We start from the raw sequence: 16,035 nt of genomic DNA, 5'->3' as shown, positions 1-16,035 counted from the left end.
AACATGTCCAGCAGCTTCCCAGCAGATATTAAATGATCTTAACCTCCTAAGAAAGTAGAGACGGCTCTAATCTTTTTTTGCTTACTGAGTCTTTGTTGGCCAAGGTACCTATAGGTCTGAAACACATCTACACACTCACAGGCACACAGGCCCTAGCAGTTGGGGCCTGGACCTCTGGAAATCCACTACCATCTGTTTAGTTTTAGCTATATTGAAGGTTCACACCATGAGACGAAGTTGTTCATCAGATTTTTGGGCTCCCTGATACACCCCACAATTGCACTGTCATCTGACAACCTCTACAAGCTCTACATATGACATGACTCTGTGTGGGAGTCCAAGGTGTACAGGGTGAATAGGACAGGGGGAGAACACAGGCCCCTGTGGAGCTCCAGTTCTTCTGATGATAGTTCCTGACGCTCAGTTCCCCAACCTGACATACTGAAGTCTCCTGGTGAGATAGTCCACTATCCAGGAAACACTTTTATCTATTTAGTTGTCTTCTGCGATATAACGCCAGGTAATATGTTATCTATTTAAATACAAAGCATGTTTCAATGTGTTGGATTATTCTGAAGTCAACAGTTCATCAAGCATTAAACTGTGTTATGTGCAAATACTGTAAAATTAATAAATAAATAAACATACTGCCGTTATACTGAGGCTAGGTAGAGATAGCTGAAGCATGAGGAGATGAAATACACACATGCACATACACACAAAACACACAGCCGTAATGAAGTGGATTTCTTTTTTTTGTCAACAACCTTCACATAACAGCCAAACTGAAAACATGTTCCCAAACTGTTAAAAAACTTATTGAACATGAAATAAGGAGCAGATATGTTATCAAGAGCAATCGTTAAGTCATTCAAGCGACAGTCAAGTCTGCTGCGCTGGGAGAACCTTTTGAGTCCTTGTTGTGATGATTTCCCAAACATATCTTTTCTCCAATCTGCAGTCTTTGTGCCTTTAAAAAAGGCAATAATGGTTCCAAACACACAAACACCCCCCCAGCACTCAGAAGCATACCTCATGTCACTTCACGGTAGGAGTGATATGTGATAAGCTGGGCCAAGGTTCTTTCAAAGAGCTCTCTCGCATTTTGGGTAAATGCAATTTAAATTTTCCTTTATCAAGTTTGCCCCAAGCTCTGGAGTCTGTCTGTTGCCTCTTTTGTTGGTTCTGATTTGTTAAGTTCGCATTCATATTTTTCAGGCACATTTTAACCTTTGTAAAGTGTGGTGTATGCCTCTGTGGGACTAGACGGCGTAACCTTTGCACGTAGTCTATGCTATGTCATATGTATGCTATGTCTATCATTGTCTACTTCATGCTTCACTTTCACCAACTTGGCAACTGAAAGTTTTGCCAAAGTTTTACTGAATTTCACAAAATTTTGTACCTTCGAACTTCCTCAGTTAACCTTTCCTCAATGTGATTCATCTTTATTGATCCAAATCACAGATGTTGCCGTGACGCATAGTTACATTTTGTGGGTACGCATACCTCAATGTACGGTGTCAAGGTCTGCATAGGCTCTGGGCTGTCACTGTAGCTGCAGTTGCTTCAAAGTGATGCAGAAGCATAAACCGCCTAGCAGAGTTTCTTTCTCATGTGCACTCTTTCTTATGTGCGGTCCCTTCCAATGACCTTGTCTTACTGAAGTCCCACTATCTTTGAGTGTCAGTCTTTAAATAAAATGCAAAAATAACAATTGCATGACCTTAAATTCATCTACCAACCTACCACAAATGACAGAAATGTTGTGTGTTCTTCTAAAATTTTGGTTCATGTTTTTTTCCATGCATTCATTTCAAAGTGTGGGTAGATACAACGGTGTCGCAACAAAAGAAGGGAGTGTCCGATGGTGAGTAATGCTATCAATAAGTGTTACATTTGATTTAATATCAGCACCTTATGTGCTCTTTCATTTCTTGTGTGTGTAGTGTGAATATTCTCCAGTAACATCATCTCACCTGTAGAACGTAACGGGAGGGTTGGCCTTTGCGGAGCAGTGGAATTTCACGAGGTTGCCCTCCAGAACAGGCTGAGGCTCCACCGAGAGATTGACAAGAGGGAGATCTGTAAAATCACAGAGGCACAAACATGACCAATTATAGAACTGGCAGACTTCTCAAAAATGCTGTAGTGAACTATGGAGCCGTAGACATTTTTTTTTTTATTGTCACTATCTGAATTTAGGCCAGAAAGAAAAGATATTACACATTCAGTAGAAGAGACAAACCAGACAGCCTGTACATAGTAAAAACAAAACACATGCAAAGTCGAACCAAAAAGAAAAAAAAGTCTTTAAATATTTTGAGGGATCTACATTTTCAAAATATGTTTTGTTTTGTGATCCACAACGGATTCTGTGGCCTTTTGTGTAGATGTGCCGCAACAAACTGTACTGAAGGTAATTTCACAGCACTTAAAACCACGAGGTGAAAGTCTTTTTTTTCAGATTATCTTACAATAATACACTGTGGCAGTGCTTAGAGCAGTTGTGACAACTTATCACGGTTCATCGCAGCATTTTCTCCCAAATAATAGGCAATTATTCCTGAATAATTCAACGCCCTATTTTAATATTCCTGCCGCCCACCAGGGGTCTACGCCCGGTTGTTAAATAACACTGTATATTTCACAGGTGTAGTAGGAGTAGGCGGGGGTGATGCGCCGCGTTTTAATTCTCATATATTCACAAGCAACGTTATAAGGAGCAAATCAAAGGAAAGCTTGACTTGTTAATGAGTTGCAGTAAATGCCAATTTGCAAACAGTGAATAGTCCATAGTGCAAACGGCGGCAAGTAAAACAATGAACAACCTCAGCGATACGCTATAATTACAATTAGAAAACATTGAGATTATGTAAATTTTCTAAAGAACTTAATTTATCCCTAATTCACAAAGGTGGGATTCTTTTTGAAGATACATCTTCATTTCCATATCAATCCACTCCCATGTGAAACAAACAGCGATTTACCTCCCAGACTGGAGGAAAAAAAAAAAATTCAAGCAGGCAAAGCAGTTCTCTAAAAAATATGCTGGGTGTATTTTGTCTAAAACTGAGCTTTAAAGCAGTCACAGAGGGAAAGAGCTGGTTCGGATTATGATGCTGGGGTAGCCATCTGTTTCAAAGGTGTCTGCTCTGTGTTCGGTAATACTAATGTACTAACCAGGAGCTGTGAGTGGATGCGGATGAAGATCAGTGTGGTGGATACAGATATTCACACAGAATTAAAGAGGAGCACAAACACCACTGTAATGAAGCCAAATAGCTCTGTGTATAGCCGTGTATGGTGATTATGCGAGAGTGTGTATGTGCGTGGGGGCATGAAGTGGAGGAAAACTGCTTTTTACCCTGTGGCTGTGCAGATGCTCTAGGCTGGCTCAGCTGCCACAAAACCCCAGAGAGGGGGAGACGGTCCAGGTGCCATATTCCTTGCTACGCACACACCATATTCCCCATCAGGCGACTCGATTCCCTCCCGGACAGTCGCTCCCACCCCCACCATCCGCTCTGCCACCTTCAAATCCACGAGCTCCACCTGTGCCAGTTCTCCCCAGGCCAGTAAAGAAAAACATCAACACCGTGGATCCAGGAGGACTGAAAGCCAACCGGCAAGCCTCCCCAGGTACTGAGGTGCCAGTTGTGTGTGTCCGTGTGTTTGCATGTGTGGGCACATGTTTAAGGATGTTTGTGTGCGTATGAAAGGGCACAAGCACCATAATAGAATTAGGGAATGTATTCATGCCTTGAGCAACGGTGTCCGCCCAGCAGGTGTTTTTAGCATCCCAAGCGGTTAATTGCATGGACAAAGACGTGGGCAGAGGGAACCTCGGGGGCAAAATAACAGATGTGGCACTGGCGGAGGTGGCGATAAAATTCAGGAAGAGTAAAGGGAGAAGCGGACATAAAAAAGAAAGCGAGGGAGATCCGAAGGTAGCGTATGTGCTAATAGACACAGTAGCGTTGACGCTAATTCACAAGTCATTCTGACACACAAAATGTGCCTATAACACTTTTTAATCATGCCAACCTTTTTCTTGCTGCCAGGAGACTTCTAAAGGCACAAATGCTCATTACTGTCAGTCCAGCTACAAATTAATGTTCTCTATAAATGATTGAACTGACCCTCCCTTAAAAAGCCCCAAGTCCCTCTCAGCAAGAGGCAATGTTATGATGACTTCAAGTCGGATGAGCAATTTGTTGGATAGTTCAATCTTTCCAAACCACAAAAAACAAAACAAAAAAAAAAACGACGGCATCCATGGGAGCAACGGCTGTCAAATGTGTGTCAGTCAAGGCCCTGGGTGTGAATGGGGCCACAGGTTCGTCTCTAACCTTGGACCCTTTAGATATGAAAGACACCTACTTAATAAAGACGCCCTCCCGCTACTTTGATGTATAAATGCATGAGTCGCTGAGCAAATGCATTTGAGGCATCATGCGACAGCGCATCAATATGCACGACCGCTAATTCCTCGCATTCGTCAAGAGAGTAGTGATGGGGAGGAGAGAGCGGGGGAGGAAGGGATGGATGGAGGAAAAAGGGAATGGTAGGACCGATCGGTGCTTCAGTCAAAACAACGGGACGGATTGGGGAGGGTGGTGCATGGTTGGCCGACAGCTTTTGATCGGTTAGTTCAAAGTGGAGACCAGATGGTGTTTTTGGAACAATCTCGCAACTTCTCTGTTTCCTGGAGATAGTGCCAGCATAAATTGTGCTTTTTTCCTTTTCTTAAAGCTCAATTTCCAATCTCTCTGGGTCACTGCAGACAGCTGTTCTCCAGTAAGACCATTCTCAAACTCCTGGAGTGTCGGATGCCTCTGAAGGACGGGGAAGCTGTTGTGGCTTATGGCCTCAGCCATACGGGCCTACTGTCGTATTGCTGACTGAGTGGAACACTTCAGGGGAGAACAGACCGACTGACAACCTGAAGATTTTCACTGAAGTAAATTCATTCAGATTTACATCTGAAGGCAGATATTCTTACATGTATACCGTAGCTTAAACAAGGCATTCCATGTAGCACATATTTAATGGTAAAAATAAGGTCAAGATCTTTTACGTTTTGTACTGATCCAAGAAAAAAGATGTTATGCAAAGTCAGTATACAGCATGAGGATGATTTTCAGGATAAAGGAAACAAGACATCATGTCAAACACAGCTTAGACACAGCCTATAAACTCATGAGATACTTCGGTATGGCAGCATCATGACGGCATAATAAAACACAGATAATACAGAGAGCTCTTTCTTGTCCCTGCACCCTCATATTCCTTCCCTCTCTCTTTCAAATTCGGTCTCAGATGAATTTGCCATTATCTGCTTGATTAAGCAAGGAGAGCATGTAGCTACGCGAGCTACCAAAAACAAATCCTCCCCAATTGCACATCCGCATGTTCTTTATTAATTAGTCTCAACAAATGGCATTCATTTTCCCCCCACGTGGCTCGGCTTGTTTGCAATGCAAACACACGGAGAAACTCGGCTTTGCTGGTCCCTGGTGCATTAATTCCCTGCTACGTGTTTCAAAGTGTGTTTCTACAGTATGTGGGGCAGCGCTCTGCAGATATGCAAACTGGACCAGAAAAAAGAAAAAAAAATGTTTGAGGAATATTTAAAATCATGTGATGAGAGTGAATCAGACGGGTTTGAAACTGTGGCATCAGAATCATATTTCCCTGCAGTGATGCGCTGGGGTGCCAGGGGACTTGATTTAAGTCCAATGGGCCTAATGCAAGTTAAGTCATGGTGCCGGAGGGAACAGCATCAGGGGGTAGGCACCCCTCTGCTATCAAATAATTACAGTCAGCTAATGGACTGGTATGGACAACTGAAGTCAGCAGTCTATCCAATGTTCTGAATCACCTCTGTATAGGCTCTAAATCCCTCTCATTCTGGCAACATCACCACTGCAAACTGTATTTAGATGCTAATTTGTCTAAACCCAGGTCAGACGAAGTGTGTGTGAACGTTGGTGGAAGTGAAAATGCTGATGTAGATGTAAAATCATAAACATTAAAGTGATGATAAAAGAAAACGTTGTCGTTAAATGCATTGGGTTTTAGGCTGGTTTAAGCTGTAGAGCAATGTGCCAGGTTGTATTTAGATTACTCTAAAATGGCCCCTCAGCACAGAGGTGAGCAAAATACAAAATGTAAGGGAGAGCAGACGGAATGAGAAGATTTTAATTACCTTTGTTGCCATTCTATTATCTCACTGATACAACCAATTAGACAACTCTGGCCAGGGAAATAAGTGAGACTTTTAATTTATTAATTTATATTGGGATTTATTCACAACGAGACTTGCAGTCACCAACAGCTGCATTTATTCTGCGAGTGCGAAAGCTCGAAGGACATTATCCACATTGTCAGGGAACACTCCACCATTTGGAGAAACTTGGTTATTCGCTGAAAGCATCAATGTCAATTTCATCTCCAGACGTTCAATACAGAGCTATCACACAGGGCGTCAGAGAAATATTAACCCTGGGTTTGATAGCCGTCAACTCATAATTTCCTACTCCTGATTAGAAAAATAAAACGAAGCTTGAAGCTCATATGACTAGGCTAGGAGGAGAATTGAACTCTAAGTGAGAAGTAGAAGTGGTTGTAGTGTGCATCCTAGCCTTGGTGACTTACTGTATTTGGCCCTCACCAGCACTAACTCAACACATGAGAGCTCAATGTGAAATGAATGTGAAATGGAATATAGTAATAATAAAAAGAATATTACTTCTCAATTGAATGTTACGATTTTTTTTATCATGTGCTTTTTTCTTTCAATTTGACTGATGCTTCTCAATTGAATGTGTCTATTTTTTTATCATTTTCTTTTTTCTTTTAATTTGTTTTTTTCCCTCTCTTTTCAAAGACTTAAACTGCATCTTTTGATGCGTATTATTATTATTAAGTACGGCATCCGCAGCTCTGATTGTGAAGTCAGTGATAAATTCACATAATCATTTGTGTGCTTATCTTGAGGAGACAGTACAGACTGTGGGCAGATACAGAACACACAATCAGTTGTTGGGATGAATGATTTTCTTATTGGCAAGAAACTACTTCATCACTTGGGTTTCAAAACGTGATATTAGCCTAATTTATGAGAGCATTAATGTGAAATGTGTTAGGCCTAATTAGGAGGCACAGTATTATAGGGGTTAACACTGGCACCTTGCAGCAAGAAAGTTTCTGGGTTAGAAACTTGCTGTATGGAGTTTGCATGTTCTCCCTGTGCCTGTGTTGGTTTTTATTCCTCCGACCGTCCAAAGTCAAGACTGTTAGGTTAATTAGTGGTTCTAAATTGGCTGTAGATGTGAATGTTTGTTTGCCTGTGTTAGCCCTGTGGCGACTGTCTCTCGCCCAGTAACAGGGATAGCTGGTATAAGAGGTTGCAGATAATGAATAAATGAATGAATGGTCAGGCCTAGACAGTTACTATTTCTGTTAATACACCTAAAATGTTAAAGCGCTGGATAATACCCAACTTTCGTTTAGGCTGGGCATACTGTATGTAAGCTCTTAGCGACTGGCTGCAACATGCAATGCTGCCACCAGTTGTGATCCTGCATTGTTAGATGCTCATACGTAACTGGCTCCTGCGATACACAGAAAGAACACCCAAGCACAACCCTAATGGCAAAATTGTCAAGAGTTCCATTTACTTCACCAGCTGACAGGGGGCTCCTGAAGGAACCATTGCCTTGATGGGTGGGGTGATGACTTCCAGCTTCTTTGAGAAAGGCTCTCTGAGAGGGTGGCACAGTGGAGCGGAGAAAGTGGTTGGGTTTCTGTTTGTCTCGGTCCAAAAATGTTTTGCTGTCTGGCCTTTTTCTATTTCTTGACAGTTATATCTGACACGGCAAGGTTAGGATGCATCTTTGTATGTCAAGGAAAACATTTTGATCAGTTAGGACCAAACTAATGTGTCCTCAGATTCAGCTAATCAATTTTTGATGTATATGATTTGCATATGTTCCTGTTTCTATCATCTGGCTCCCCTGTGGTTCGTGATCAGGGGTCTCCTTTAAGGAATTGAAACAGGAGGCCGTCCAGATGGCTCCCTTTTGGCATCTTTTGCAATGACAACCATAAAACCCTGAAACCAATGAAGCTGGGTGTTTCAACAATAATTCTGAGGAACTAAGGAAAGCAGCGTCCTATGCAAGTGTCCACAGCCATTAGGCCTTTGCTGAGTCCACAGCTCCTTGCTCACCATAGCTGACAGGCTCTGGAAAGTACGCATTTCTACACAGAAGCATATGAAGGCAAACATGAACCATTGTGAAATCCTTTCCAAATGTTTCAATGTATCTTACAAATCTGCAGAATACGACATTGTTGTAATGCAGTGATTATAAGCAAAAATGGACCTTGAACTTCAACAACATAATTGCAACATAATGATATCACTCTGGAAACTGATAGTTACTTGCACTGAGACTTTGTTTGCCATTTGAGGAGTGTGTCCTTGTAATTAACTTGGAAATAATTGCATTATCTAGCTCATCTTTGGTACAGCCTGGCCTCCAAGGACTTAAGGGACTAACCTTCTTTGGAGGATCGAGCACCAGAATTAGAACACAACGTTTTGTGTGATGCTTCCTCTGCATGACAACAGTGCATCACATGGTACATTCAAATTTTAGTGATATTCAGATCTTCATAAAAATAAGAAATAATTCCAGGTACCTCAGCTCTGCACACATTTGTATATAAAAAATGGAATGCCCCTGAAATTTGACTGCACCTTCACAAAATACACGTAGATGTCTCTAGAGCAGCCATGAGATTTACAGGGTGCGTCTACGGACAGCCAGGACCTCAAGGCACAGTGAGTATCTGCACCATAACTTCTACTTTTTAATTGTGTTTCACATGCTACCGATGCCAAAAAAACGTCGCAATCACATTAGCGTGCAATGAAATTAAGCAAATTGATACCCAACACAAATGAATCAAAGTTCAATTGCAACATGTTTCATTTCAGGGCAACTTAATTTGGATGTGGATCTGCACAAACTCCAGAGGCTCTGCTGAACTGTGCTGAACACTACCTGTCAAATCCGACGACGGGAGGGTGGGGAAGTGAGAAGGAGGGAGACGGGAATCCTAAGCCTTGTGGGAGACAATTTGAGTCTCGACAATTAGTCCTTGCTGTCGCTCAGTTTGATCTCACCCTGTGAAAAATGTTTTCAGGAGCTTTAATTGTGTAAAGAGCATATTTTCGAATGCTAATTAGAAATCTGCGCCACTCATTTTTCAGGGTTAAGTCATACATTCAGAGGCGAGGATGATGCTATGATGGCGAGCATTTATCACAGACACATCATTATGCACGGTGACAAATCAGTTTACATGTGGGCAGGCTTCCCTCTCCGACTGCATCACAAAAACCGAGGAGGACAAACTGCAAGGGCTGCAAACACTAGCTGTTAATCATTTTTACTCCCGCGCCTGAGTTGGCCTGATCGTGCCGTGCCCGCTCTTGCCATGCCTGCCTCTTGTGGTGTACATAATGAAAAGAATGGAGCCGTCAGTCATAATGGCTCTCTAAATAGCATTTTCTGCTTTATTAGTCATACTTAATGGTGTTGAAGGGGTTGTGAGTGATGCAAAATCCCTTTGTTCAAAGCCCTTATCTTACTGTGTACGGTTCTTGATCGAAAAAAGATTCCCTGACAATTGAGGCTGAATGTGTTTTACACGCTGGGCTTACTTTTCCTATTTTAGGGGGGAATTGTGGATGTTCTCATCAGAAAGATTGATGGCATGAGAGCGGAAATAAAAGAGGTGGAGGCAGTTCGCATTGTGCCACAGCAGGCAGGTAGGTAGCTGGACCAAAAAAAAAAAGACCCATTCATTTTAGATGGACAGCTCCTTTGATATTTCATCATGGCATACAAAAAAATAACAGCATTGCATCGCCAATCTATCCATGGTTGGAACGCAAAATGGAAACCAATTATAAATATCTATCAGAGCCTAAAATGATGTTGGATGTTGACTGTGTCTAAACGAAGTGTTTGTCATGTATGCCTTTCTGACAGTGTCTTGACTCTACATGAGAAAAATGACGGTAAAATACAGGATTTTTCCCCAGTCCTTAGCAAATACTGGAGGGGGAACACTGAAAGCAACAGAGAGAGATGAAGACGAGGTACACTTACGCTGAATGTCAATCGTGACACTGGTCTCCTTGCCGTTGGGGACTGCCTTGTTGGACGCCTTACAGATGATCTGCTGACCTGTCTCGATGTTTGAAGGCGATAGGTAGAGCGTGCTCACGGTGCTTTCCCTCCTGCCGTCCCGGAGAAAGGTCTGCAAAGTTTGACGAAATACAGAATAAAGTACAGGCAGTTGCGTGGATGAATGTTTTTTGGGGCTCTAAATCTATACCAAATATGGTTTCTCAGTCAGATGGATTGCCATGCTGGAGCCTTGGATTTTCATTTCCATAATCCATAAACACTCGCTATTTTGGTTTTGGCCAGTAAACATGCTGTAAAAAGTGTTCAAAACATACAGGACTATATCTTGAATATCAGAGCTTTGGAATTATAAACAGTTTGGCAGACATAAATGATGACGAAGAGGGGTAGAATAAATGCCTGATAAGCTTAAATGGAGAATCAGTAAAATTGTAAATAAATAAATAAAAATGGCAGCACACACATCGACTTCCTAGGGGAACCGGAGTCAAACCCCTCACAACGGTCTAGCCTGTAGTCATGACATGAAAAAAATAAAATAAAAAAAAAGGAGAAATATGTTTTTTGAGCTTTCTTTTGTGTGTCTGGAGAGCTGCGCTCTAGTGCATGGCTTGTCATACTCCACAAAGGAAATCAATCTTCTTTTCAGCGCTCATCCTCTGAGCCCTACATTGTGGAAGCCATCTGGAATCGGTTGGTAGCGCTCAGTAGCTTCACTCTCCCTCAGACTCTCAGGGGAGGGCTCTGGGAGTGTATGTTAACCAGTGCGGGACAGAACAAAGTCACTGACTAGAACAAATTGCGTGGGCAACGGGGCGCAGTGTGGTCAACCACAAAGTCAAGATGCATTTCCTTGCCGTCTCTTTAAAGCCAGCTCACTGTTGCTTTGCGTCTTTTGAAGAAAAGAAGACCTTGCTTGAGAAGCACATCAAACATTTTCCTAAAATAGAAGCAGAACCACGATGTTGACCGGTACGAACTCACTTGGACTTGCTTTACCGCACTGCTACCTTTGGATTAGCCCCACAAATATGCAGTGTATTGCTTTGTGGCTATTTCCTTCTTCTTATAGCACACAATAAAATAAAAAAGACATTTTAAATCAACAGCTAATCACTTCAGCCTGCAAACACTTTGACACAATTATTAGTTCATTTACATTCAGTTAAACTAAACTTCTACTGTAGCATAAACAATAAGATTGGACTTGACAGAGACTTAGCCACACGCTCGCTTTCTCTCTAGTTCAAGAGAGCATAGCAGCATATAGATCTCAAGCACTATTTTCACTACCCATTAATCATTAGCCGAGTCGAACTGCGGCTCATTGTCAGTGTACAAACCACTAGTAATTATCTACTCATTTCTCCAATTTAATGCAAGGGTTTCGATTTAATACAACTCTATGTGCTGTCTGTCTCGCTTAAGCTTACAATATTGGGAATAATTAAAATGTCACTGAACTTGTAGAATCAGACGGCGAGACATTTCAAAAGAATTCGTCTTTACCTAACCACTTTATAGTTCAAGTTACTTGGAGTACCTCTTCAGTGCCACGTGCCATTACGGAATCTCTATGCAAAAATGAACAAGCTTTTGTCTGCATTATTGAGTGTTTGGTAGCTGGGGAACATTACCGATCCCATGCATGCTCGTGTGAAGCCCCATTTGTATGTGAGGAACCGTGTGATGAAATTCATCGGCGCGCGTGAGTCACTTCTAAAGCAGAACACATTAGCTGTCAGACGTGGGATATGTCAATGTAATATCCTTTCTGACACAATCAGGATTGTTTCCCTCGTCGCTCTGGACCTGTCTGAAGTCATTAATCTTAGAAAGGGGGTTAGCTGGCTACAGCATTGAATTCAACAGCATACCACATTACAAATTGATAAATTTTCATATTCACTGCCTTGAGCCCTTGTTACGAATGCTTATACCCCGCAAAGAGAGGCATGAAATACAGTAGGAAGATTGAGACAGGAGGAGCTGCCTTTTCTAGATATATTCATTTGGTAATTACTGAAATAAAGAAACAGTCAGCAAAGCAAAGCCCCTCTCTTTAGCTTGCCAAGTGGTTTTTGTGTTTGCAAAGATAGGGATCTCACTGGAGCTTTCTTTTCTGCACCCTGCTGAAATCAATCCAACTATTTCTTAGTTCAACTATACGCTGCTTTGGGCAACACTTACAAACTGTAAACCCTCAACTTTCCAATGTCCAAGCAAGAAAATGTTCTGTCACTAGAAGAACCAGTGGGTGTCCAGGTCGAACTTAACCAGAGATACTGAATTTATGTCCTAGATGATATATTCGCAACCAATAAGTCACAAATGACAGCAGCGAGGCATGTGGGTGTTTATGTTGGATCCATGTAAACACATAAAGTACGTGCAAGTATGCAGTATATTAAGTGGTCTTAATGTGCAGGCCTTATAGACTTATGGACATGTTATACTAAGATCCATCATGTTAACAGAATGTTTATATGCACATAGTAAACCAGAGTCATTCAACATCACAGAAGGACTGAAGCCATTTATACAATCTACTACTATATACTAGTAAACCACTGACAGCTCTGCAGCATGTAGTTTAACTGCTCCTGCTGCACCCAATTAATATCCAACCTGAGCTCTAAAATATGAACATAACATAAAAACAGGTTTGCCTATGCATTTCATGCCATGTGTCAACCAAATGGTTTCCAGCATAAGGTGCACTTTAACTTGCATGCCACAAACAGCTTAATTAACAAGGGAGAACAATGGGTAAGAACAAATTGTCCGGAACTCAGACACATGTGAGAGCCCTGCAAATTGAGTACAATCTGAATCACGCACACTCACGAATAACCCTCTGTAGCCAGCTACATCTGGGAAGGAGAGCCCATCTTGAATGCAGATCACCCCCAACAACGGCTTAACAAGCTCTAATAAGCATTCTGGATGGAAATTGGTCAGTCCCTAAGTGGTCACATATGAGCCCAGGGAGAGGAAGAAAGGTGTGAAGGAGAGAAAGAGGGAAGATATGAAAGACTTTTTCTGGGGATGAGGTAAAATGGCATCCATCTGGATTCCTAAAACTACATGTTTTAAATGAGTGGATCATCTACTAAATGGATTTAGCATGTGGCAAACAATACTCATGCCCTCTAAAGCATGGTTTATAACTCTGTGGGATATAGACGTCAGGTATATAACCATGTAGGTGTATTTGTGCTTGGTCTGGCTCGCTCTGTAACAATGCCAGGTGTCGTGGAGTCTTATTTGCCAATCGGGTTAATCTTTGGTTGTACTTCCAGCTTCGCTTTCTTCTTCATCTTCTACTTCCTGCTTCACATCACTTTCTACTTCCTGCTTAGCTCTCAACGATGGTGACTAGAACTTTCGGAGCCAAGTCATACATACAAATGTTTGTCCCAGTTAACCTTTCCTTTGATGTGTTCCATCTTTATTGATCCAAAACAAAATCAATTCAAAAACTGCAGAGAGAAAAAATACGCTACTAGCACCAATCACATCTCATCTGGGCTACATGTCACTGTGACACGTAGTTACATTTCTGGTTCTGGGCTGTTGCCTAGCTGTGTTTATGTAATATTGGGACATAAAAATACGTTATAAGTCTTCGTTAGAAAACTATATTCTCTCCTGGGTAAAATAATTAATTCAATTTTGTCAATATAAAGAAATTGTGATTGTCAGCTTAAATATAAAAACGTCAAATCAATAAGATGACGATCTAAAACATGGAGGACATGCAATGAAATGTCCCTCAGTCATTCTGCTAAAATTACCATGTAAGAAAAAGCTAATTTAGACAGCATTAATATTCTGATAACCTTTCTAACATGTCTTTGATTTGACATCAAATGTATGATTGAGTTGTATTCAATCAAACACATTTAATTCTGCACCACACAAGGGTTAATTACTTTGCCATTATGCTATATAGCATAACTGACTGAAAATATTCTTTATATTGTTTCTTTCATTCGTTTTCTTTTATCATGATCTTCTATCATGATCACGTGATCTTTTCAGAAGTTGGGATCTATGGTTAACTTTTAATTTTAATAATGAATACGTGAGATTAATTGCATTAATGAAATTTTCTGAGATCTTTTAAATTAGATAGATATAGATAGTTAGATATCCTGTTGAAAGTATAAAGAGTCCTTTTGCTTACAGCATTACAACTGTCACACACTGAAGAACACTTTGACATAAAAATGCACAGGCAGCTTTTAATTTGCTGCTTTATTTGTAAATACTACTCAGTGATTCCAGTGATTAACATGCGATAAAGTGGTCTTCAAGAAGGTGAGGGGGTTAGAAATAGCAGCTGCTTTGAACACTTCTATAAAAGGATAAAAATACAAAGAAATCCAAGGCTTGAAAGAGGATTTCCTCGGCTGAAATTGATATCAATCAGCTTCTTATGCTGTAGACTTTAGTAGCTTTAACCTGGCATTATACTGAGACATGATTTTACTGCAAAGCTAAACAAGTACACAATAAACACACCACTACGTTCTGCTCTTACCAGGTGGAATACCTCATAAAAAAGGGCATTACTGTTTTCTTGTTCTTTCTTTTTTTAAACCGTCTAACACTGAGATTACTCTCGGTCTCATGCTCTCAGTTTACCACCGTAGCATTCATAAAAAAAAATAAAAAATTCGGCACATTGGGGAAAATGGCTTTCTGACATGGGAATGTATCATGTTTTCTGAATTACTTGTAGTGAGGTTTCGATACAGAAGAATCTTAGAGAAATGTACAACTCTGGAGGCTGCACATAGTCCCAGCACACACTCAGTGCGTTTACATGCAGAGCTTAATCGAGTTATGCTCAAAATTCGACTTTCTCACTACAGTCCTTGTCCCAGTTTACATGCAGCGCAAGAAAATCTCCTCCTCCACACTAGGTGGCGATACGTGTCTTTTCAGTGGGTTAATACCATGTTAATATGGCCCGATTTCCGGCTGACCTATTACGTGATATAATAAACAAGAGTCGTTCTTGCGGCAGACCGACATTTAAAACAACAACCAGACGGATATTAGTACATTTTTTTAATCTTGTACGTAATGTTCGCGCTACTTCTGGTGCATCTAAGATCCGTGCTATCCCTCAGACGGCTCCGTTTCTCTTCTTCCTCTTCTGCAATCGGCTTTATTGGACGTTTTTGTTTCGGGGTCACACGCCAGCGCAGCGGTCGTGAAGCATGCGCACACGCATTATCCGATTGAAAACTCCAATTCAAACGTATTATCTGGGTGTCTCAATCGGATAATGAGAACTCCGATTTTAATCAGAGTAATATTTTTACATGCACTTAAGTTCTCTTGTTATAGTCCGATTAAGGCAATAATTTGTTTTTTTCACATGCATGTAAATGCACTGACTGTAAATAGTCCCGGCACTGGAAGGCAGCAGAAAGGAGTTGCGTTTGAGAGAAGAGAGAACATTGTTCAATAATATACTTGTGTATACTTCCAGGACTTGTCCTTATATTTGAACTATTCACCTTAATTATTTGGGTTGCTTCTTTCATTATATACTACAGAAGCTTTTTTTAAGCTACCTTCACTAATGATGAGCAATACATCATGTCAATGACTCTCTTCTTTGGTAAAGCTAACACACATTTTAGCCAAGTGACAGCTTTAATCATCCACTTTCTCTTTGACCACTGGTCCAGTAAATAGTTTTCTATGAGGTCAAAGAGATGGGGTTTCAAATGCCTATAGTGAGAAATTAGCTTTGGGTCAGAGCTATCATTACATATGACACCAT

General features: G+C 41.1%; 1 protein-coding gene across 11 annotated transcripts in view; it reads right to left on the bottom strand.

Annotated features, from left to right (window-relative positions):
- Window positions 1-16,035, bottom strand: part of kirrel3b (kirre like nephrin family adhesion molecule 3b) — a 151,789-nt gene that overhangs the window by 30,040 nt on the left and 105,714 nt on the right. For all 11 annotated transcript variants that reach the window (XM_047594518.1, XM_047594519.1, XM_047594521.1 and 8 more), the window contains exons 6-7: window positions 10,191-10,341; window positions 1,980-2,085 (exon numbers count right to left, since the gene is read on the bottom strand). In XM_047594518.1, the coding sequence (XP_047450474.1) occupies window positions 1,980-2,085; window positions 10,191-10,341 (257 nt within the window). The remainder of the gene's footprint in view (window positions 1-1,979; window positions 2,086-10,190; window positions 10,342-16,035) is intronic.

This window comes from Mugil cephalus, chromosome 9 (genome assembly GCF_022458985.1).
Source record: "Mugil cephalus isolate CIBA_MC_2020 chromosome 9, CIBA_Mcephalus_1.1, whole genome shotgun sequence".
Lineage (NCBI taxonomy): Eukaryota > Metazoa > Chordata > Actinopteri > Mugiliformes > Mugilidae > Mugil > Mugil cephalus.
This window is presented reverse-complemented; position numbering and strand designations above follow the sequence as displayed.